The 24,469-nt window shown below is 47.7% G+C and overlaps 1 protein-coding gene across 7 annotated transcripts; it reads right to left on the reverse strand.

The window, feature by feature from the left end:
- S100A2 (S100 calcium binding protein A2) lies at positions 1 to 23,420 on the reverse strand. Of its 7 annotated transcripts, none has more exons than XM_063624775.1 (3): positions 22,671 to 23,066; positions 2,638 to 2,791; positions 1 to 484 (listed from the first exon to the last, which is right to left on the reverse strand). In XM_063624775.1, the coding sequence occupies exons 1-3, from the start codon at positions 22,757 to 22,759 to the stop codon at positions 332 to 334; spliced, it is 396 nt and encodes a 131-aa protein (XP_063480845.1). In that variant the 5' UTR covers positions 22,760 to 23,066; the 3' UTR covers positions 1 to 331. The 7 variants fall into 7 exon arrangements, with proteins under 7 accessions (XP_063480845.1, XP_063480849.1, XP_063480848.1 ...); XM_063624779.1 differs by lacking the exon at positions 22,671 to 23,066 and adding an exon at positions 23,356 to 23,420 and having other exon boundaries at positions 79 to 484; positions 2,638 to 2,785; XM_063624778.1 differs by lacking the exon at positions 22,671 to 23,066 and adding an exon at positions 13,621 to 13,736 and having other exon boundaries at positions 79 to 484.
- Positions 23,421 to 24,469: the final 1,049 nt, after the last annotated feature.

Consider the following 24,469-nt stretch of genomic DNA (forward strand, 5'->3'; position numbering starts at 1 on the left):
TTTGCCTTTTTTAATATCTTTATTTGACAAAATAAAAGTCAGCAACCTATCTCGATTTCCAATTTTTTGCTGGTGTTTGAAACTCTAAAATTGAGACCTAAAGCACAGCTCTGGCCTTGGAGAGATTTCCAGGAGAGTCAGAGCCCAGAAGGGAGCAGGATCCAGGAGGCCCTCATCTCCAAGCACTCCAGCTGAGCCAGCGGAGTTATGGAACATCACTGAGCAATTAAAATATTATCAACAGACAAAAAAAGTTTATTGAATACAAAACTCAAAGGCATCGAGAGTCCTGAGCCCAAGAGATCCATGGCAGGGAGTCAAGAGTTATGCTTCAGGGTCGGTCTGGGCAGCCCTGGAAGAAGTCATTGCACATGACAGTGATGAGGGCCAGGAAAACAGCATACTCCTGGAAGTCCACCTGCTGGTCACTGTTCTCATCCAGGTTGCCCATCAGCTTCTTCAGCCCCTCCTCATCCACTTTCTCCTGAAAGTGACAGGAAATACACTCATCACCAAGTCAGTCCCAACCCCAGCTCCACCAAACACCCAGACCCTCACACATTCAGGTTGGTTCCCAGCTCTCTCTCCCCACTGGGCAGCTGGGTATATGGTGGGCAGGAGGCCCTGGGAGCTACCAAGAGGGCCCAGTGAGTAAGGAGAGAGACGGATACTCATTGGTGAGCATCTCCAGTGTGCCCTCCTCCTGGACACAGGGAGGACACTGGATGCTCCTCTGAGCATGCATCAGCTCGAATCCCACAGGAGCCCAGCGAGGTAGGTATCATCACCCCATTCTGCTGATGAGGAAACCGAAGGTTGCTGCTGCCCAACACCAGCCAGGTGGCTTCAGAAAAGAACACTTTTTATTTTTTAAGACAAGGTCTTGCTCTGTTGCTCAGGATGCAGTGCAGTGGCACAATCACAACTCACTGCAGCCTCAACCTCCTGGGCTCGAGCAATCCTCCCACCTCAGCCTCCCAAGTAGCTGGGACCACAGGTTCATGCCACCACACACAGCTAATTGTTTATTTTTAGTAGAGACAAGGCCGTGCTATGTTGCCTAGGCTGGTCTTGGCAACGAGAGTGATCTCACTTTGTCACCCAGGCTGTATTATAGCTCACTGTAACCTTGAACTCCTGAGCTCAAGCAATCCTCCCAAGTAGCTGGGACTACAAGCGTATGCCACCATGCCTGGACAATTTTTATTTTTATTTTTGTAGAGATGGAGTCTTGCTATGTTGCCCAGGCTGGTCGAACTCCTGGGCTTAAGAGATCCTCCTTGCCTTAGCCTCCCACACTGTGGGGATTACAGGCATGGGCCACTGCACCCAGCTGAAAAACACTTTTTTAATACTAGCCAAAATAATTAGAAAAGTTTAACCAGCCACAAAAACAAAATTAAAAAAAGGAAAGAAGGACCTGCCTCATGTTTAAAGCCTGACACCTAACTTTGAGAATCACCAATGAGTCAGTATAGGGAGGGTGAGGGACAAATTGAAGGTTGATGCACTTCTCCACAAATTGTCCCAGACTATGTATCTTAGCTGGGCTTTTCTATCCCTACATACTTTCTTAGTTTGGCATATAAAAATGGAAAGAGGTCAAGCACAGTGCCTCACATCTGTAATTCCAATACTTTGGGAGGCCGAGGTGGGAGGATTGCTTGAACCCAGGAGTTCAAGCCCGGCCTGGACAACATAGCAAGACTCCATCTCTACAAAAATAAAAATTGGCCAGGAATGGTGGCATACTCCTGTAGTTCCAAATACTTGGGAGGATTGCTTGAGCCCAGGAGTTTGAGATTACAGTGAGCTATGATCCAGCCTGGGTGACAGAGTGAGATCTTGTCCCCTCACCACAAAAAAAAAAAAAAAAAGGAGTCCGGGCACGGGGGCTCATGCCTGTAAGTCCAGCACTTTAGGAGGCCGAGGAGGGCAGATCACCTGAGGTCAGGAGTTCAAGATGAGCCTGACCAATATGATGAAACCCCGTCTCTGCTAAAAATACAAAAATCACTTTGGGAAGCCGAGGCAGGTAGATCACGAGGTCAGGAGATTGAGATCAGCCTGGCCAATATGGTGAAACCCTGTCTCTACTAAAAATACAAAAATTAGCTGGGCGTGGTGGCATGCGCCTGTAGTCCCAGCCACTCAGGAGGCTGAGACAGGAGAATCACTTGACCCCTGGAGGCAGAGGTTGCAGTGAGCCGAGATCGTGCCATTGCACTCCAGCCTGGGCAGCAAGAGGGAAACTCCATCTCAAAAAAAAAAAAAAAAAAAAAAAAAGAAAAGAAAAGAAAAGAGAGACAGAGAACGTGCCAGTGCTGTGTGATCTTGGGACAATCACTTTTCCCTTCTGGGCTCTGGTTTCTCAAGTCTCCAATGACAGGATTAAACAGATGGACTCTGAAGGCCCTCACAGCACATGGTTCTCTGGAATGCTGCAGGAAACAGCCATTAATAAAGCACTCCCACTCGGGCCTCCTTCCACTCCAGTGGAGCCATGAAGCAGAAGTGGGGAGAGGGCTGGGCCCCACCCTGGCACCTGCATCGATAGGCACCTAGAACTGGGGGAGAGATTTAACCTGCACCCCCACACTCACACCAGGACCTCCCCCACAGGCCTGTGCCACTCACCCCCACAAAGCTGGGCAGCTCCTTGTGCAGAAGTTCCTTCATCTCCCCCTTACTCAGCTTGAACTTGTCGCCCTCTTGGCAGGAGTACTTGTGGAAGGTAGTGACCAGCACAGCCAGCGCCTGCTCCAGGGAACTGCACATCGTGGATCTGTGGCTGCAGAGGTGCCAGGTGACGGGTACACTGCTGAGGCTCTTGGGGCCTTAGCTCAGCCTGTAGGATCCACTTCTGCCCTATGCCCCCAAGCCACCTCACAAAACCCCTCTCTGAATGGGAAGGCAGGGGCTGCATCTCCCCCTCAGAGTGTGGTTCCCTGAGGCCAGGGGCCATACCTCCTCCTCACTCTGAGAGCAGACGCTAAAGCTTCCCTTGTGTCTGGGAGTCACCAAGCCTCCTCTGATGGCACTTGGGACACCCCCCTGAGGGCAGGGCTCCCCACTTGAGTGTCTGCCAGAAGGGAAATGACAGGGTGACCAGAGTCCCATTTTGACGGCGTCTGCCCAGGCGCTGGGGAGCAAGGCCACATGCACGGGCTGGCAGATAGGGGCTCTTGTGCAGTCTGGCAGGAGCCATGGCTACAGCCTAGGAGCAGGAAGCTCCCTGAAGGAGCCGTTTCCCTCCTCAGACTCGGGACTCCTGAAGCCAGAGGCGTCTCTCTCTGCCATCTAACTGGAAGCTCCCTTGGGCAGGGGTGTTTCCTCTCTCAGACTAGGAGCTCCCAGAGGGTGGGGAATGTGTCTCCCCTCACCCTGAAGGCCCCTGAGCCTCTAGGCAGACAGGGGCATGGGTAGGGTGGGGGCAACTTAACATCCTCTCCACCAGGAAGGATCCTGTTGGAATTAGAATTAAAGATATGAAATGTTCATTGCCTTGGGATCAGGATGGGACAGACCTCAGCAGCAAGGCCTCTGAGAATACTCAGACCAGCCTGGAAAGGTTAGGCAGGTTTCAGGGTGAGGCCAGAGGAGCTATGCCAGAGGCAGGGCATGCCCTGGGCCCATCCTGCCAGCCCTGCCTTCACCGACGCAGGGGCAGAGCTTTGCTGCTTGGGGCCATGACGCAGGCAGAGTCTTGAGACCCCTGCCTCTTGCACCTTAGTCCTGCTAGAATCCAGGACTTTGAAAAAAAAAAAAAAATCTCAAGATTCTTATTGCAGCACCGCCCACATGCACACCTCCTGCTCCTAGGCCTAGACCCCCAAAGAAGGGCCCCTAGACTAAGATATCCAGAGGAGGACCCCAGAGCAACCCCTGCACTGAGACCTCACAGAGGAACCTGGAGAAAAACCCTTCAGTCGGCCAGGCACAGTGGCTTACTCCTGTAATCCCAGCACTTTGGGAGGCCGAGGCAGGTGGATCACGAGATCAGGAAATCAAAACCATCCTGGCTAACATGGCAAAACTCCACCTCTACTAAAAATACAAAAAAATTAGCCGGGCGTGGTGGCGGGCGCCTGTAGTCCCAGCTACTCAGGAGGCTGAGGCAGGAGAATGGCGTGAACCTGGGAGGCGGAGTTTGCAGTGAGCTGAGATAGTGCCACTGTACTCCAGCCTGGGCGACACAGCGAGACTCTGTCTCAAAAAAAAAAACAAAAACCCTTCAGTCAACACTTCAGCACTTCACAGAGAGTTCTTCCAAGGGGGAAGGCCCAGAGAGGCCCAGGTTGATCCCACCAGGGAAGCCGGAATGAGAGAACTGTGAGACAAAGACAGAGACCCACAGGGATCCTCCCCACCCTGCCCTCAGCAGGACAGAGGTACTCACCAGACCAGGTGGCAGAGACAGACCCAGGAAGGAGAGCAAGGCAGCCAGGCTCCCAGGGTGAGGATTTATATGCGGGCCCCACTGGCCCCCAACTTGGCATTTTAAGGAAACCAAACCTGCCTCAACCTGATCCCACCAAACCCTGGCCTCTTGCCATTCCCACTCATTCCCTCCCAGCCCCCTCCCTCCCAGAGAGTGCCAGCTCCACTACCAGCTGGGGGAGGGCTCTAGGCCAGGTCAAGGGCAGCCCCTGAGCCCACTCAGGCCACAGTGGGAAGTGGGAGGTGTTGTGGGGACTGGGCAGCCTGGGCCGGGGTGAGGGGAGGAAACCCCTGCTCTGGGGCCTGGAGACTGGTGCCAGGCCTCATTCTCATGACATGCCTGTGAGTCACAGCCGACTCCTGTGTGAGAGGCTGTGAGCACACGCTGGGACTTCATGGCCCAGTGCTCGTGTACATACATGCGCCTGTGTGTGTGAGAGAGAAGCAACCTGGGGCTACCCTTAGGAAGCTGGGGGCCAGAGGAGGCAGCTGGGGGACATCAGGAGGAGAAGGACAGGACTGACTTCAGGGCATGGATGAAGTGGAGTGACTTTTAATGGCCAGCACCAGAACACCTCTTAATGAGGTAATGAAGTAACTAAGTGTGCTTAGAGATACCTCAGAAGGTCCCTCTGTGTAGGAAGGGGTCTGGAAGGATGGGGAAGCAGTGAGAAATGGGGGTGCTCTGCACACAGCCGCAGCTGGGCTGGGCAACAGTCTGTGGAGAACGTAATGAAGTCCTGAGTTGTTAAAGGGTGAACAGGAAAACTTTGGCCTCCTCTTCTCCAGCTTGAGGGCTGGGTGGGTGGGTAGGGGTACATCCCTACCCAGGGCTGAAAACACCAGCTGGACAGCTTCCCAAGCCAGAGTCCAGGCCTGAAGCAGAGCCCTCAGCCACAGCCCTCTCTCACTGCCCCCCACACACATGTCCTCCCCAGACCCGGAGAAAGGCAAACACTGTGGCCATTCAGAGCCCAGCCCAAGGGAGGGCTGTCCCCTCCCAGGGGCCCTTCCTCCTTGGCCCTTTGTCTATCCCAGCCCGTCTGGGCATCAGGACACCGCCCTTCCTGTGGCCCAGCTCCCCTCCCTGCTCCAGATGTCGAGCAGCTTCTTCCCCTCCCCCAGCCCCTCTACCTCAGCCCTAAGTGACTCACCCAAGGTTCCAGGCCCAGATGCCCAGGCAGTGACTCAGCGGCACACCCTCCTCCCCCAGGGCCAGGGCAGCAGCAGTCCCAGAGCAGTAGGTGGAAGCCCCAGCCCAGCCTGGCAGGGAAAGCACTGGCACGGAGACCCCAAACAGGCCCTGCCAGGAGGAGCTTTGGATAATGACACGGCAGGAGGATCAGACTGAGAACAGGCTGGTCCCTTCCTGGCGGTCACCGTGTGACTTGGGGGCCAGCCTGAGCAGTGTACATGAAGTCAGGCCTTGGGGCCCCCAGTGTCCTCTTCTACACCTTGGCACAGCCACCGAGTGTCCCTTGCTCCCCTCAGTGCTCGAACCCGTCATGCTACTTGTCTTCCCATCAAAGCCTACTTCAAGTAGAACTCGGAATAAAAACTCGTCACACTGAAGGTGAGGGACAAGGGAGCGCAATGCATCGCTTTTCACAGCCATTCTTTCCTTTTAACTAAGGGCTTCCGCAGGGCCCTCCCTGCTCAGAAACTGCAGTGCATCCCCATGGCTGTCCCTTAAAGCCAGGCGGTATGTTCTCACTCATAAGTGGGAGTTGAACAATGAGAACACATGAACACAGGGAAGGGAACACCACATACCAGGGCCTGTGGGCAGTTGCGGGGAGAGGGATGAGGGCAAGGGGAGGGAGAGCATTAGGACAAATACCTAATGCATGTGGGGCTTAAAACCTAGATGATGGGTTGATAGGTGCAGCAAACCACCATGGCACATGTAACAAACCACATTCTGCACATGTATCCCAGAACTTAAAGTAAAAATACAATTAAATTAAATTAAAATTAAAAAATTTTAAAAAGCCTGGCAGTGAGGCTCTGCAGACTCGGCCTGCTGCTGCGTGTCCCTTAAACACACCGGCACGTGCAACTAGTGTGGCCAAGACCCTCGGCTTGCACTGACCCCTCTGTTCAGAACGTCCCCACACATGCCCACGCCCTCTATCCTGCTGAAATCCAACCCACCCTTCAAAGGCCAGTGAAATGCCACCCACTGCAGGGAGCCTTCCCAAGGCCCAACCGGATTCAGTCTCTACCTGTTCTGTCCCGTACAAAGCACCCCTTTTGCCCTTTTTGTGTGTACTTAGAGCATTCTGATTTTGACTGAATCACTTGTGTACTTGTTTTCTCTCAGCCTCACCCCCACATGGTGAGCTCACCGGTCTTACTCATTTCTGCATGAGGTAAGGGTCTCGCCCACACCAGGTGCCAACCAGTGCTTACGGCTACCACATGGCAACAGGGGTCACTGGAGGAGTGCTTAGGAGCAAGGGAGCCCTTCTCACCCCGTGAAATCACATCACTGACTATGCTAAGAAATAATCACCTCTCCTCTGGATCCCAAGAGTGGAACCGAGACAATGGGTCAGAAAAGAGCTTCAGGGAGCTACAAATCCCTGAGGAGTGATAGCAGGAAACGCGGCTCCCAGGACCCAGTGAGGCAGTTGAGCAAACCCCCAGCGGGCAGAGACGGAGACAGGGAGGCAGACAAGGAAGACAAAGAGTCAGATGGAAAAGCAAGGGAGAAAAACAGAGACAGCAGCAGAGCCACAGGTCGCTAGGGTCAGCTCCTGAAGGCCTGTCCTTAATCAGGTGTCTGTCTCAGGAACTGAAGCTGCGACCGCGACTGCACCCATCAAATGGCCATATACCTGAGACTGGTGATAATCAATCGTATTCATTTGCCACTAACTTGCTGCGTAACCTTGGGCAACTCCCTCCCCCACGGCAGGGCAGGAGAGTTGCACGGAATGGCCCCTAGAGTCCGATCCCAATCCCACCCTCACATTCTCCAGCTGTCTACAAAGGCAGAGTAATCAAGACACATGCAGGCCCAGCGGACATCCAAGGCAGTGACTCTGCCCCGGCCCAGCCTCAGGATGCTGGGTCCTCACATTCCGTCCACCCCCTCTCCCAGCTCCAGGTGCCAGAAATTTTCCACCAGCGGCCGCGCGGGATTTTGCCCAGCTGCTTCGTGCCCTCTGGTGGCTAAGGCGTGTCATTGCAGTGCCGGCCTCCTGTCATCCTCCCTCTTTCTTGTCCGCCAGACCCTCCGGCGCCCTGCTTAGGACTCAAACAGGAGACAGTGCTGATTCATTTCCAAGCGGCCTTCCTACACCCACGCCTGCTTCACATAGATGAGGTTTCCTGGACAGTCCCTGCCCAGAAGCCCAGGTGGATGTCTGAGATGGCAGTCAGATACCTGGAAGCCGTTTTAAAAGCCTAGGGATATAGGTACTCGGGAGACAGGAGGCGGAAGGACCATTTGAGCCTAGGAGTTTGAGGCTGCAGTGAGCCATGATCGTACCACTGCACTCCAGCCTGGACGACAGAGCAAGACCCTGTCTCAATCAGTCAATCAATGCAAGCCTAGAGATAAGGGCAGGAGAAAACCAGGGGTCAGAAGTGAGGATTGGCCACTGCCAAGTTCTGCCCACCCACCCCCTTTCCCCAGGCCGTTCAGGGGAAAGAAAAATGGCCTCACTGTGGGGGCCACAGGTTTAGTTTAAGTCCTGACATTGCCTCTGGCTCACTGTGTGACTGTCGACCTTGGTTGAGTGGAGCTTAAACGTTTTCAGCAGAAGGACCCCCTTTATTATGCCCCACCCCACAAAAGAAGTTCTGAGGTATTCTGTCTTAGCAAAATGCATTAAATAATTTATTTCCTCTGTTTTACTAATTGGATCCATAAGTGTCTCCCGACAGCATGACCAGCATGCGAGGACCCACGTTATCACATTGGGTTCAGATCATCCTGGATTTGTCACTCACAATGGGCGTGTGCATATCCTTTGCTGGAGGGGTGCAGACTGAAATTTCGAAGCACCCGCTGTGCGTCAGGTGCTCTCCGTACATTACCCCATTTAATTCACACAACAATCCCAGGAGTTGGAATAAGCTGACCCCACTTTACAGAGGAGAACACTGAGACTTAAAGTCTGCCCAAATTCACACAATTAGTAAGGGGTAGGGAGGCATGACGAACACAGGTGGTCACAACGTTAAACCTTTTCTAGAAGCTCCAATTATCCCCCGATAACCCTAAGAGCCCTAACATTTCATTTCCATTCAGATCAGCCTCAGTCTCTCTGCCCATCCTCTCTCCACCCCCACACTCAGCCTATCTGTCTCATTTCTCAACCTCAGCAGGCGCCAGAAGCCCATCTTCTCCCCATCTCTGGTTCTGGCATTTTTTCCTCCTGCCTTCAAATGCCCTGTGGACTGGATTCTTTTTAATTTTTGTTTACTTACTTACTTCTTTGAGACATAGTCTCACTGTCGCCAAGGCTGGAGTATAGTGGCACCATCACAGCTCACTGCAGCCTCATGTTATCCTCCCACATTAACCTCCTCAGTAGCTGGGGCTATAGGCGTGCACCGCTGTGCCCAGCTATTTTTTGCATCTTTTGTGGTGATGGAGTTTTGCCATCTTGCCAAGACTGGTCTTGAACTCCTGAGCTCAAGCAATCCTCCTGCCTCAGCCTCCCAAAGTGCTGGGATACCAACGTGAGCCACGATGTCCAGCATAGCCCAGATTAAATATAAATATAAAAGAGACTGGGCATGGTGGGTCACACCTGTAATCCCAGCACTTTGGGAGGCTGAGGCAGGCAGATCACCTGAGGCCAAGAGTTCGAGACCAGCCTGCCCTACATGGCAAAACCCCATCTCTACTAAAAATACAAAAATTAGCTGCGTGTGGTGGCACGCACCTGTAATCCCACCTACTCAGGAGGCTGAAGCACAAGAATCGCTTGAACCCAGGAGGTGGAGGTTGCAGTGAGCTGAGATTATGTCACTGCACTCTAGCCTGGGCAACAGAGTGAGACCCTATCTCAAAAAAATAATAATACAATCAAATAAGCTTAAAAGTTTCTCATTGTCCCACCTCCTCTTGGCTTCCTCTTTGCCACAAAAAACAACACCATCCACCCAATCACCCAAACCAGAAATGTGGCTGTCCTCCTGTCCTCTAGCCTCCTGCTTCCCCCGCTCTGCCCTCCAGATGTTGGTCAGTCAACCTATTGTTTCCACCTTCTGAATACCCCCCAGGTTTGTCCACACTGCCTTAGATCCCTCAGCATCATTTTGCTCCTGGACTACTGCAAACACATCCCAACTCCCCTCCCACCTCCATCCTCGCCCCCCAACTCTAACCTTTTCTCAGCTCTCCCACCAGAGTAACCTTCCTAAAATTCAAATCTGAGCATGTCAGCCCAGATTCAAACGCTTAGTGAACCCCTATAACTTTCAGAAGATATGGCATGCCTTTGCTGGCACAGCAACTACACTGATGTGCATGCCGCGCCCTTCTGTGCTTCCAAGCACCTGCCTATGCCTCACATTCTCTTGAAAAGCCTTTTCTCAGGGGGTCCACCTGTCAATCCTAATCACCCTTTAAACTCAGTTCAAAGGTCATTGCCTCCATGCAGCTTCTCGGAATCTACTTCCCAGCCTTGCACCTGCTAGAGCAGAAGAGTGTGCACACACACATGCATACACACAGCTAGTGTTCCTCCTGCAGCCCCTTGCCCATCGCTCTATCCCTTTTTTTCTTTTTTCCTTTTTTTTTTTTTTTTTGAGATGGAGTCTTGCTCTGTCACCCAGGCTGGAGTGCAGTGGTGTGATCTCAGCTCACTGCAACCTCCGCCTCCCAGGTTCAAGTGATTCTCCTGCCTCAGCCTCCGGAGTAGCTAATTTTGTATTTTTAGTACAGATGGGGTTTCTCCATGTTGGTCAGGCTGGTTTCAAACTCCCGAACCTCAGGTGATCCGCCCACCTCAGCCTCCCAAAGTCCTGGGATTACAGGCGTGAGCCACCACACCCAGCCCCCCTTATTTCTTATGTTTAATTGTGACTATATATGTGTCTCTCCCCCTAGACTGGGCTCCTAAGAAACAGGCACTGAGTATTGTCAATGCTCCATATCCCCAGGGATGGACACAGAGGCACAAGTGCTGTCCATCGTAACCACCATCCTCTCTCCTCCCTTCAACACCACTTTTCCAGATATGCTCTAAATCCTCCACCTCCACCCTGAGAACCTCCTGAAAACTGACTTGCTACCATTCTACGGAACCAGCTTTCTCCTACGTCACCAGAAACTCTTCTTGCCAATGCCAGTGTTTTGGGGAGGCAGCAATCTAACACTCTACTCTCAAAAGAGTTCTTCAGCAGGGAGGAGCCACCCACTTCTCTCTCCACCACTCTCTCCCTCTCCCAAAGGAAGAGGTGCTCAGCTCTGCCCCTTCTCACTGCAGCTTCCTCTTCCCAGTCAGTCTGCCCCCGGGAAGACGTGCCCTGCATCCTGTGCTCCCCACCTGCACTGATGACCCCACTGCCGCAAGGGTCGGCAGCTGGGCAGTTGCTGTCTAGAATGAGCTACAAGGAAGGTCTGTTCAAGAAGCAGCGGGAGAGGAATAGAAAGATCTTTCCGGCCTCAGCTCCAAATTACATTCGCTGGTTCACAGCTGAGACTTGGAGCCCTGCTTGAGTACTTTTTTCCAGAACTCAAAAGAAAGAAGGATGTGGCCGGGCATTGTGGCTCACGCCTGTAATCCCAGCATTTTGGGAGGCCAAGGCGGGTGGATCACCTGAGGTTGGGAGTTCGAGACCAGCCTGACCAACATGGAGAAACCCCATCTCTATTAAAAATACAAAATTAGCCAGGTGTGGTAGCACATGCCTGTAATCCCAGCACTAGAAAGCTGAAGCAGGAGAATTGCTTGAGGCTGAGTGTGAGACCAGCCTGGTCAACAGAGTGAGCTATACAAAATAATAATGATAATAATGTCAGTGCATCATAGTTCCTGAGTTCTGACGCCTGACACCTGGCTCGAGAACACAGGATATTTCCACCCTGGCCTGCCAGCTCCTCGTGGTTTCCCACAGCTAGAGGCCGCTGCCGTCCTGGCAAGGGCATAGGCCTGGCTATAAGGCAGGCTTGAGTCTGAAGCCAAGCTCCATTATTTGCCAGCATAGAGGACTAAGAGGGAACAATGTCACTTGGTAAAACCGAAACTGGTGCTAACAGGGATCAACATAAATCAGGGTGATTCACAGTCTTCCCAGAAACACCCAACTTGAGAGATGCATTCTGTGTTCTGATAAATCCAAGTTACTTTCTAAATCTTAGAAAGGGACTAAGGGCAGCTTCAGAAAAAGAAAAGTGACTCAGGAGAGTGGGTGGTGATTTTTAATATTATAGTGTGTTGCTCATGAGGAAGTGGTTTAAAGAAAGACATTTTTGGAGATCAATGTGTAATACTAGGAAATGGTTATTGCAAAGAAATTAAGACTTTGGATTCTGGATTTGAATCTTGACTCCACCATATTCTAATTCTGTCAATCAAGATCTTTTAGCTAAAAGAGACAGAAGTTTAATTCAAGCTCACCAAAGTAAAAAGGTGGTGAATTGTGTTACATCGCATTAAGGTCTCTGTGATAATTCACAGGATCAATAAACCACAACCATGGGGACCAGAATGAGGAACTCAACACCATCCATCCATCCATTCTTCTCTCATGCTGTTTGTGTCTTTTGCATGTGGGCATCACCCTTAGTGTAGCATAACAGGGCCTCTCCAAATAATGAGGAATGCGGCCACAGACTGCTGCAGCTTTGTAAACCCATCATATATATATTAATCCAGAGAAGAGTGCTGATTGGCCCTGCTTGGCTCATATACTTAGCCATGGGCCAATTCCTGTTGCCAGGGAGACGGAGTGCTATGATTAGCCAGTGTGGTCAAGGGTCTCTTACTAAAAAAAGGAAACAAGTTACCACAGTTACTACACTCACCATGTAACCTTACAAACGTTACTTAACCTTTTCCTGAGCATCAGTTTCCTCTTCTGTAACATGGGAATACTATTGCCCGCTTCACCTATCAAATGAGATCACACATTGGTATGTATGCAAACTATAGGGAAGACTCAGTGAGTGTTATTACATGTAGCAATAGAAGAAGAAACTGTGGGCCGGGCGTGGTGGCTCATGCCTGTAATCCCAGCACTTTGGGAGGCCAAGGCGGGCGGATCACAAAGTCAGGAGTTTGAGACTAGTCTGGCCAACATGGTGAAATCCCAACTCTACTAAAAATACAAAAATTAGCCGGTGTGGTGGCACAAGCCTCTAATCCCAGCTACTCAGGAGGCTGAGGCAGAAGAATCACTTGAACCCGGGAGACAGAGGTTGCAGTGAGCAGAGATCATGCCACTGCACTCCAGCCTGGGTGACAGAGCAAGACTGTCTCAAAAAAAAAAAAAAGAAGAAGAAGAAACTGACATATATTTAGAGCCAGTGTCATGGCCAAGATGGGGCCGTCTGATGTATCAGCAACATAGAACCATGACCAAACCCCACATCCACTAAAATACAGGGATCATGATCTACTCCTGGTTTCCCTGTCAATATTTATTTATCCTTTGAGCCCACTTTTTATCATCTGCAAGTATCAGGTGTTAGCTTAAGAAAAATAGTAAAGAAAACCTTAAAATTGAGAAAAATCTGTTAATTTGCTACATTATTTCTCCTAGTTTGGAAATGCCCATATTTTTCTCATTATAATTGGTAAAACATCTAAGTCTAGCTTCAAAACTAATGGACTTTGATGACAGCTTGCTTGATCCAGTTCAATGCTTCCCCTCATTTCAAAATAAGAAACTGGCTCCCTACAGGGGGATAGACACACACATCATCAACCAAGCTTACTCAGGCAATCCTTTAAGCTCATCCACCTCCAGGCTCTCCATTCACCAACCAGCCTCTGGTTTGCATTTGGATTCTCAAAGGGACTTTACCTCTGGGAAGAAATTGAGCTAATTCCTGGAATGTTTGTGTTTATGTTGCGGTCATAAAGATGCACAATAATTAGTCTCTCAGAACAAAAGCATCCCTCAGTGAAGTGATAAAGAATGACCTTCTGAACCTGCCCAGCTTCTGGCTAGATAAACATCTGTTCCTAAGAAGGAAAGAAGAGGTCAGCACACCTGTAATCTTAGCACTTTGGGAGGTCGAAGCAGGATGATTGCTTGAAGCCAGGAATTCCAGACCAGCCTGGACAACATAGCGAGAGCCCATCTCTACATATAAAAATGAAAATGAAAATTTTATAAACTATATCTATATATAAAAATTAGCTGGGCATGGTGGCTCATGTCCATAGTCCCAGCTACTCAGGAGGCTGAATCAGGAGGATCACTTAAGCCCAAGAAATCAAGGCTGCAGTGAGCCATAATTGCACCACTGCTCCCCAGCCTAGGCAACAGAAAAAGACCCTGTCAAAAAAAGAAAGAAAAGAAGAGAGGAAAGAGGGAGGGAGGGAGGGAGAAAGAGAGAGAAAGAAGGAAAGAAGGAAAGAGGGAAAGAAGGAAAGGAAGGAAGGAAGGAAGGAAGGAAGGAAGGAAGGAAGGAAGGAGAAAGAAAGAAGGAAGGAAGGAAAGAAAGAAGAAAGAAAGAAAGAAAGAAAGAAAGAAAGAAAGAAAGAAAGAAAGAAAGAAAGAAAGAAAGAAGGAAAGAAAGAAAGAAAGGCAGGCGGGCAGATGCGGTGGCTCATGCCTGTAATCCAAACACTTTGGGAGGCTAATGCAGGCAGATTGCTTGAGCCCAGGAGTTCAGTACCATCCTGGGCAACAAAGTGAAACCCTATCTCCATAAAAAACACAAAGATTACCCAGGCATGGTAGTATGCACCTGTGGTTCTAGCTACTCAGGAGGCTGAGGTGGAGGACCACTTGAGCCCAGGGAGCAGAGGTTGCAGCGAGCCAAGATCACACCACCGCACTCCAGCCTGGGTGACAGAGAGCGATCCTACCTCAAAAAATAAAAATAAAAAAGAAAAGAAGAAAGGAAAAAGAGAAGGCAGACAGGCAGGTAGGCAGGAAGAAACTAAAATTTGCTAAGTGCTTATACTGTGTAGGCATTACACTAAGTACTGTACATTTATTAGCTAATTTACTCCTCTCAACCATTCTATAATGTGGGCAATGTCTGTGATTAATAGACCAGGAAACAGAAGCTCAAGGGATTAAGTGTAGAGCTGGGATTTGAACTCAGATTGGCATGGCTGCAGAGTACCACCCCACAATCACCCTGGCTCTGCCACTCCTTCACCCAGAGTTTCTTCTCCAGCCCCTTCCCCAGGTCCTCTTCCTCCCTCTACCCCAGCTGGTGGAGCTAACGTTGGTCCTCTAAGCTTTTCTCTCTTGCTTGCTTCCCTCTGTCTCCTTTCTCTTTCTTCCTCTTTCTCACAGCATCACCACCCCTCAGTTTATTTATTTTAATAGAGACGATTCTTGCTATGTTGCACAGGCTGGCCTTGAATTCCTGGGCTCAAGTGATCCTCCCACCCCAGCTCCCCCCAGTCCTCCGCCCGCCCACAATAGCTAAGACTATAGGCACTCACCACCACGCCTGGCCACACCCCTCGGTTACACAGCTCCTAAAAAGCGTTTGAATCTCCACTCCACCAGCTCCTCCCCTCCAACCCCAGGCTCTACCAGTGAGCTCACTGCTCCCCCGTACCCCAGCTCCATCCCATCATCCAAGCCCCAATGTGTATCATCTCTGCCTTGCTCTATATAAACACAGATCCAGCCAAGCAGCCACTGAGCACACACCAAGTGCTGCTGGGTTTTCCTTGGAAGCTCGCCTGGCCGACCATTCTGTCTGTCCCCGGAGCTACTGCCTCACGCCAGCCTGTCCTGGGACAGCAACCTCCTGGCTAGCTTCTCCTTGGACTCCAGTGTCTCCCTTCTTCATCCATTGTGATTATAGCTCTTTGTTCTGTCACTCACTTGCTCAAAAACCTTTTGGGTGTCTCCACAGACCACCACATCATTTAAACTCTTCAACACAGCTCTCAAGGATAAAACTCTCTAATTCATTCTCTATTCATGTACTTGACAAATGGTTATTAAGAACTGACATTGGACTAGATAGAGCCTGCAGAGAGATTGGTGAAAAAAACAGACATATTTCCTGCCCTGGTGGAGCATATAATCAACTGAGAGAAGAAAGGGGAAAAATATATAATTACGAGTAGTAGTAAGTGCTATGAATACAAACAAATAGGTGTGATGATGGAGAACCATGGGGGGGCCCCACGCACCCACCTGGGTACAATCAGGAAAGGGGCTTGCTAAGGGGGAGGGCTTTCATCTGAGACTGAAGGATGAAGAGTTACCCACTCAGGGAGCAGAGCCCATGAGCATTCCAGGCAGTGGCCCCGGGATGGTAAAGAGTTTGGTACATAAAGAAAGTAAAAGAAGGCCAGTGTGACTGGAGCATGGATGGAAAGAAATAGAGAGAGAATGGCACAGGGTGGAATTGGAGAGGTGAGCAGGGGTCAAATTATGCAGAGCCTTGTAGGCTGATGCAAGGAATTTAGGTATTTTCCCTAACTCCAACAAAAGGCCAGTGGAATGTCATTCCATTCAAATGATGGAATGACATTATCTGATTTAGGACTTAAAGATGACTCTAGGGAACTCCCAACAAAGGATGGAAGATTAGATTCTTTCTTCAACCTTGGGACATCACTAAGAATAATCAAACAGAACAAATAGAGAAAGGGTAAAAAGCCATGTTTAATGAAACTGATACAACCCCAAGCTACAAATCACAAAAGGCATCTGCCGAATGTATCTCTGCAGGGAGCTAAGCAAGGACATTCAATGAGAGCAGAACATGACCCCCAAGCCCTTGGTGGAGCGCCCTGTGAAAGGAACCTACCTATCTGAGGTTGAGAAGAGGCTAAGGGAGAGGTCTCCCTGAGGAGACCGACTTTGACACCCCAAGACAGCAGGGAAGGGGGAGCTTAAGAAGAAACCATGCTGGCATGACATTCCTATTGCCTTGTCAGGGACACCACCAGAGATGAACTGGGATAAAGCAGGAGAGGAGACAGAGAGTGTCAGACCACATTCCACCAAGCTTTGCTGTGATTCAACCTGGGGAAGCTGATTGGAAAAAAAAGAAAGAAAAGTTTTGCTGTGAAGCAACCCTGTCTGCCAAAAACCGAAAATGAAGAAAAGATGTGTTCCCCACCCTCTACCGCCAAGTATCATGAAAGTCCACTACACTTCCGCTCCACTCTACCATACCACCCTTCAGCAGGTAACTAGCCCCACTACAAGTAAATAATAATCAGAAAGGAATTAACTTGGGAACTTTGCTTTTAAATGCTCTTTAAAAATGAGAGAAATGGGGCAGGTGCGGTGGCTCACGCCTGTAATCCCAGCACTTTGGGAGGCCAAGGCAGGAGGATGGCTGGAGCCCAAAAGGTCAAGGATGCAGGGAGACATGACTGTGCCACTGCACTCCAGCCTGGGCCACAGAGCAAGACCCTGTCTTAAAAAAAAATAAGAGAGAGATAAATGGAGGAAAGAAACATAAGCAGCAAAAAATGAAGTATAATTATCAATATACCCAAATAAACTCAGGAAGAATTCTGACAAATACTTCTAAAGGAAAAAAAATAACTCATATAACATGACCTCTTCTTTAAAAAATAATTTTTAAATAAACTCCTAGCCTTGAACAATCCTCCCTTCTCAGCCACCAAAAGTGCTGTGATTACAGGCATGAGCTGCCGCGCCCAGCCTTAAAAATAATTTTTAAAATGAGATACAAAGTTTCAGAGAAAAGATTATATGGCAAAAGAAGGTGAAGAAGAGAAAATTAGCAGATTTTAGAAAAGAAATAAAAGGGAAAAAGTAAAACATTTCAAAGTTGAAGGCCATATCTTTTTTTCTTTTTTCTATTTTCTGGCTTCTATAACTAAGAAGGTCATTTTTTTATTTTTTTGAGACAGATTCTCACTCTGTCACCCAGGCTGGAGTGCGGGGGCATATATGATCTCAGCTCACAGCAACCTCCACCTGCCCAGTTCAAACAATTTTCCTGCCTCAGCCTCCCAAGTAGCTGGGACTACAGGCATGCACCACCACGCCCACCTAATTTTTGTATTTTTAGTAGAGTCGGGGTTTCACCATGTTGGCCAGGCTGGTCTCGAACTCCTGACATCAGGTGATCTACCCGCGTCAGCCTCCCAAAGTGCTAGGATTACAGGCGTGAGCCACCGCGCCTGTCCAAGAAGGCCATATTTTAAAATAGAATACATGCAATGGAAACAAATCAAGACTGTAATGGATAAGTTTCTGAAAATCATAAAAATGAAATGGAAGAACACAACAATGAAAATAGCATTATAGAAAGAATGAGAAATGTGGAAAACAGAAAAATCCAAATGATTTATAATTGATATTTTTGAAGAAGAGAACAAAGCATAAGATAATGAATAAACGAATCTAAAATAAATACTTTCAAACATAAAATAAATAAAATAAAATAAATACTAGGCTGGGCGCGGTGGCTCACGCTTGTAATCTCAGCACTTTGGGAGGCCGAGGTGGGCGGATCACGAGGTCAGGAGATCGAGACCACGGTGAAACCCCGTCTCTACTAAAAAAATACAAAAAACTTAGCCGGGCATGGTGGCGGGTGCCTGTAGTCCCAGCTACTCGGAGAGGCTGAGGCAGGAGAATGGCGTGAACCCGGGAGGCGGAGCTTGCAGTGAGCCGAGACTGTGCCACTGCACTCCAGCCTGGGCGATAGAGCGAGACTCCGTCTCAAATAAATAAATAAATACATACATACATACATACATACATACATACATACATACATACATACTTGACTCCAGATCCAATGGAAACACCCATCTTTTTTTTTTTTTTTTTTTTTTTTTTTTAGATGGCCTCACTCTGTTGCCCAGGCTGGAGTGCAGTGGCACAATCACGGTTCACTGCAGCCTCGACCTCCCTGGGCTCAGGTGATCCTCTCACCTCAGCCTCCAAGTAGCTGGGACTACAGGTGTGCACTACCATGCCTGGCTAATTTTTATTTTATTTTATTTTATTTTTTTTTTGAGACTGAGTCTCACTCTGTTGCCCTAGTTGGAGTGCAGTGGCGCCATCTCGGCTCACTGCAACCTCCGCCTGCCGGGTTCAAGCGATTCTCCTGCCTCAGCTTCCCGAGTAGCTGCGATTACAGGCACAAGCCACCACGCCCAGCTAATTTTTTATTTTTAGTAGAGATGGGGTTTCACCACGTTCGCCAGGCTGGTCTCAAACCCCTGACCTCAGGTAATCCGCCCGCCTCAGCCTCCCAAAGTGCTGGGATTACAGGATTGAGCCACCATGCCTGGCTAATACTTTTTTGTAGAGACAGGGTTTCCTCATGTTGCCCAGACTGGTCTCGAACTCCAGGCTCAAGTGCACCACCCACCTTGGTCTCTCAAAGTGCTGGGATTACAGGTCTGAGCCACTGTTCCCAGCCAGGCACATCATGTTCTAAGAAAAGAAAATGACCCAGACTTATCAAAGCCAAGACATATTCTGATAAAGTTATTGTGTTAAGGAAAAATAGCTAGACTTCTATTTCTATCGGTTATTTTTCTTTTCTTTCTTTCTTTTTTCTTTTGTTTGTCTTTGTTTTTGTTTGTTGTTTTTTTTTTAATTTTCAACAGGGGCTTCTGCGATAGAATCTATCTGGTTAAAATATGACAGTGATACTTTTTTTATTTCATAGCTAAGTTCACATTAAAGTAAAGAAAACCCTTCTAGGCCCAAAGTGAAGGGGAAACTAAAAACCAATTAGGAGTGAGTTAATGCTACAGCTGTTCTTGGGAAGGGAAGGTTTCTAATCTCAGAAAACAAGGGGCTTCAGTTTTCAAGGACCAATCGTGAAGAGATGGGTCTTTACATCTGCAAGTATCTGGGAATCTGAAAGCCACCTTACGTGAAGCAAAGTGCCCCAAGGACTACTTCCTTGGTGAAAGAATGGGCTGAAAGAAAAAACCTCTCATGAGCAAAATGAGATTTCAAGGAAGCTTGTATGTCTTTGCCTGGGCTCTGGATGGAGAAAGTTTTCTTAGAGAAATTTTAACCTTGGGCCTGTCTTCATGCAGATTTGGGATTTTAGTTTACATGGCTGGCATGGTTCAGAAAACCCCCAAGCCAAGAAATCAACATGAAAAGTAATGCTAAACTGGTTTTGGCCTTGGGGCACTTGGGAAAAGCAAAAGCAAAATTACTTTGAAGACTTATACTCTTAAACCAGATTAACCAGGATTCCCCCAGCTAAAGCTGAGGTTGACATTTTTTAAATTAGATAAAATAGGCAGCTTTGCAGGAAAAAAAAATTATATATATGTAAATTTTATATATATGTAAATTATTTATATGTAAAACTGACCAACATTGACAAAGGAGAAAATCTGAAGACCTATAATCATTAAAGAAATTGATTAGTAGTATAAATCTACCTAACAAAGATAAAATTGATGGTTTTCATAGACAAGTTTACCAAATAAGAAAAAAAAAATCATACAAACTTAAATTTCCAGAAAATAGAAAAAGGAAATACTGCCCAACTGACTTTTTGTGGCAGATATAAAATAACCTTTATGGTAGAGACTGCTAATTGTCCTATTACCTATTCTCCCCTTGTCTTTCACGGCAAAAGAATCTTTGCTTTTAAGTTCAAATAAAGGCCACACTTCCCAACCTTCCTTGCAGCTGGGTGTAGCCATATGACTAAGTTCTGGCCAAGAGAAGTAGAAATGGTGTATGTAACTTTTGATTCATGCTCAAAAGTCAGAGACATGCCCTTTCTTCACCCTGCCACTTAGAAAGTAGATGAGCTATTTGGACCATATGAACTACGGGTGGTTAAGCAGAACCACCAAACCAGCCCTGGACCACCAACCTCCAGATAATACAGGACAGAAAAAAAAAAACTTCCCTCTCATTCACGTCACCACTATTTTTGGTATCTGTTACATACACCCAAACTCACGTACCAAGCAGATCATCCTACATACCAACACCAGAAATGTATGGTATGAGAAAGGAAAATTGAGACCCAATCTCAGTTATGATTATAGATGCAAAATCCTGAATAAACTGCTAGCAAATGGAATCAAGTATTACACTTAAGAAAAATTACGACTAAGTTGGGCTTATGCCATGATTGCAGGGATGACTTTAACATTAGAAAATACATTAATGTAAGTCACCACGTTAAGAGATTAAAAATTAAAACCATATGATGATGCCAGAATAAATTCAATACCCATTTATAGTAATAACGCTTAATAATCTAGGAATAGAAAGGAACATCTTGACCAACAAAAGACATCTAGCAAAAACCTACTGCAATCTTATTTTTTTTTTCTTTTTTAGTGGGGTTTCACCATGTTGCCCTCACTGGTCTTGAACTCCTGAGCTCAAAGGATCCACCTACCTCGGCCTCCCAAAGTGCTGGAATTACAGGTGTGAGCCACCACACCCAGCCTGCAATCTTATTATTAACAGTAAATGAATGAACAGTAAATGCTTTAAAAGTGTTCCTGTTGCAGTCAAACACAAGGAAAGGATTCTTGCTATTATCACTTTATTCAACGTTAATTTGAATGTTCTGACCATTACACTAAGGAAAACATTTTTTTAAGGTCTAAGGATTGGAAAAAACAAAGATATGATACAATTGCCTCCATAGAAGAAACAAGCAGGGCAAAACACAAGGCCTGTCAGGATAAAAAGCTGATGCAAGTAAGTCGGGGGCTGATCTAAGGCAACAAGCTTCCTCCCACTGCAAATCCACAGAGCTGGAGGTTTAAATCCAGAGAGACTGCCTTTTCCCAGAGCTGCTTTTTATTTTTTTATTTTTTTTTCCGCATGTATGAGTGAATATTTTATTTATTTTTTTATTTATATATATAGAGAGAGATTTTTATTATACTTTAAGTTCTAGGGTACATGTGCACAACACAAAGCTTAAAGGCAAATTCCCATCCAGGATGTTGCCCAGTGGAATGACTGCAAACAAAATGGTGACACTAGTTCTCCAGTGCCTTTGGCTGTCCACACTGAGGATTTCCCCCAATACCTCCAGATGCAGTAGCTGAAAACAACCCCTACTCCAGCCCAGGAAACACAGGCTCACAAGCCAAAATCACCAGAACTGAGATATACAGAAATTGTAACAAAATATCCCCCAAAAAAGACCAACATGAACCATTTGAAGCATAGTTATTGAAATTGGTGGACCAAAAAGTTAAATTAAGGTAATAAATATCCTCAAAAAGATAAAAGAGAGATTAGTGATAGAAATAAAAACAAAAAGTCATAAAAAAGAACTGGCCAGGCGCAGTGGCTCACACTTGTAATCCCAGCACTTTGGGAGGCCAAGGAGGGCAGATCACAAGGTCAAGAGATCAAGACCATCCTGGCCAACATGGTGAAACCCCGTCTCTACTAAAACTACAGAAATTAGCCAGGCATCGTGGTGTGTACCTGTAGTCCCAGCTACTCAGGAGGCTGAGGCAGGAGAATTGCTTGAACCCGGGAAGCAGAGGTTGCAATGAACCAAGATCGTGCCACTGCACTCCAGCCTGGGTGACGGAGTGTCAAAAAAATAATAATAAAATAAAGAGCATAATAATTGGGAAAAATAAAAGATGGCTACAACTGGAGAATAAATGGATGAGCTAAATAATCAGACTGAGAAACTCTCCCAGAAGGCAGAAGTAGAGAATAAAGAGAATATTTTTAAAGGAGCTAAGTGCTATGGAGAATAGAAGTAGAGTGTTCATATCAGGATAACAGGATTCCCCAGAGAGGGGATTAAAAAAAGAAAAACAGAGAGGAGGAAATAATGAAGTAAAAACATGGAAACGCTTCTGAGAATTAGAGAAAAAGATCTCAGATAGAAAGGCCTCATAGAATGCTAAATAGGGTAACTGAGGAAAAAAACACATTTAGACTCATTATATTGAAGTGGAAGAAGATCAAATTCAATTAAAACTCTAAACATTTCCAAAAGCAATAGATTGCCTACAAAGGAATTGAGAAGTAGGTCCATTGTGCACTGGTTTCAACCTGTCTGAGTCAAGTTAAACAGACACACACACACACACACACACACACACACACACACACACACCCAAGTTACCTGAAGCAGGTTTATTACTTACAGATTGAAAGCAGGGACAACAGAAGCCTCAGATACATGGCAGGCTGGTACCCCAAGGCTCAGAAAAGCTGCCCAGGAACTACCAGTCATACTGGATTAGAAAAAGAAGAAAAAAAGAAAAAAGAAAAGCCGCCCAGGGCACATGGAGTCTCAGTTACATATGCCCCACTTGCATCTCAACTGAGGGACCCCAAAAAGCAGCCTAAGGCTGGGCACAGTGGCTCGTGCCTATAATCCTGGCACTTTAAGAGGCTGAGGCAGGAGGATTGCTTGAGGCCAGCAGTTTGAGACCAGCCTGGGGAATATAATAAGACTCCATCTCTAGAAAATAAAAAACAGGCCAGGCGCAGTGGCTCATGCCTGTAATCCAACACTTTGGGAGGCCAAGGCAGGCAGATCACCTGAGGTCAGGAGTTTGAGACCAGCCTGGCCAACATGGTGATACCCCTATCTCTACTAAAAATACAAAAAAATTAGCTCAATGTGGTGGCAGGCACCTGTAATCCCAGCTACTTGGGAGGCTGAGGCACGAGAATCGCTTGAACACGGGAGACAGAGGTTTTAGTGAGCAGAGATTAGGCCACTGCACTCCGGCCTGGACAACAGAATGAGACTCTGTCTCAAAAAAAAAAAAAAGAAAAGAAAAGAAAAAAGAAAAAAAATCAGCTGGGCATGGTGGCACACACCCGTACCCCCAGCTACTTGGGGGGCTGAGGTGAGCAGATTTCTTGAGCCCAGGAGTTCAAGGCTGCATGAGCTGTGATTATGCCACTGCACTCCAGCCTGGAAAACAGAGCGAGAACTTGCCTCAAAAAAACAAAACAAAAAAAGCAGCCTGCCCTGGATTTACACCCCTGGGGCAATGTGACATGCTTGGCTAAAGAGCTGAAGGACATCCTGTTTCTAGGGGTTACTGGAACAGGGCCCAGGCTGTTCACCAGTCCCTCTTTATCTCGGGATGTTGTATCTCAGCACATTCTACAATTATTCCTGAGAGCTCCAAGTGATAAAGGGGAGACAACTGGATGAGGCCAAGGCCACCGGGAGAACTGTCCTGCAGGAACATGAGTCAAATTGACATCAGACTTCTCAATAGAAACACTGAATACAAGAAAGTGGCAAGGTTTGTAAGTACTGAAAGAAATTTTAGGCTAGGTGCAGTGGCTCACCCCGCTAATCCCAGCACTTTGGGAGGCTGAGGTGGGAGGATCACCTGAGGTCCAGACCAGCCTAGCCAACACGTTGAAACCCCATCTGTACTAAAAATACAAAAATTAGCCGGGCGTGGTGACATGCCCCAGTAATCCCTAACTACTCAGGAGGCTGAGGCACAAGAATTGCTTGAGCCTAGGAGGCTAAGGTTGTAGTGAGCCAAAATTGAGCCATTGCACTCCAGCCTGGGAGACAGAGCAAGACTCTGTCTCAAAAAAAAAAAAAAAAAAAAAAAAAGACGGCCGGGTGTGGTGGCTCACGCTTGTAATCCCAGCACTTTGGGAGGCTGAGGCGGGCGGATCATGAGGTCAGGAGATCGAGACCACAGTGAAACCCCGTCTCTACTAAAAATACAAAAAATTAGCCGGGCGTGGTGGCAGGCGCCTGTAGTCCCAGCTACTCGGAGAGGCTAAGGCAGGAGAATGGCGTGAACCTGGGAGGCGGAGCTTGCAGTGAGCCGAGATCGCGCCACTGCACTCTAGCCTGGGCGACAGAGCGAGACTCCGTCTCAAAAAAAAAAAAAAAAAAAAAAAAAGAGAGAGAAAGAAAGAAAAAAAAATTATGTATAGCCAAATAGTCATTCAAATT

Source organism: Symphalangus syndactylus, chromosome 12, assembly GCF_028878055.3.
Source record: "Symphalangus syndactylus isolate Jambi chromosome 12, NHGRI_mSymSyn1-v2.1_pri, whole genome shotgun sequence".
In the NCBI taxonomy this organism is placed as follows: Eukaryota; Metazoa; Chordata; class Mammalia; order Primates; family Hylobatidae; genus Symphalangus; species Symphalangus syndactylus.

Bases quoted from the DNA above. Each gene is read 5' to 3' on its own strand.
- S100A2 (XM_063624775.1), bottom strand. From the start codon at position 22,759: ATGACTGGTAGTTCCTGGGCAGCTTTTCTGAGCCTTGGGGTACCAGCC. The intron at 2,792-22,670 runs GTAAGTAATAAA...GCACCTCTGCAG, and splicing joins GTTGTCCCTGCTTTCAATCT to CCACAGATCCACGATGTGCA. The intron at 485-2,637 runs GTGAGTGGCACA...TGTCACTTTCAG, and splicing joins AGCTGCCCAGCTTTGTGGGG to GAGAAAGTGGATGAGGAGGG.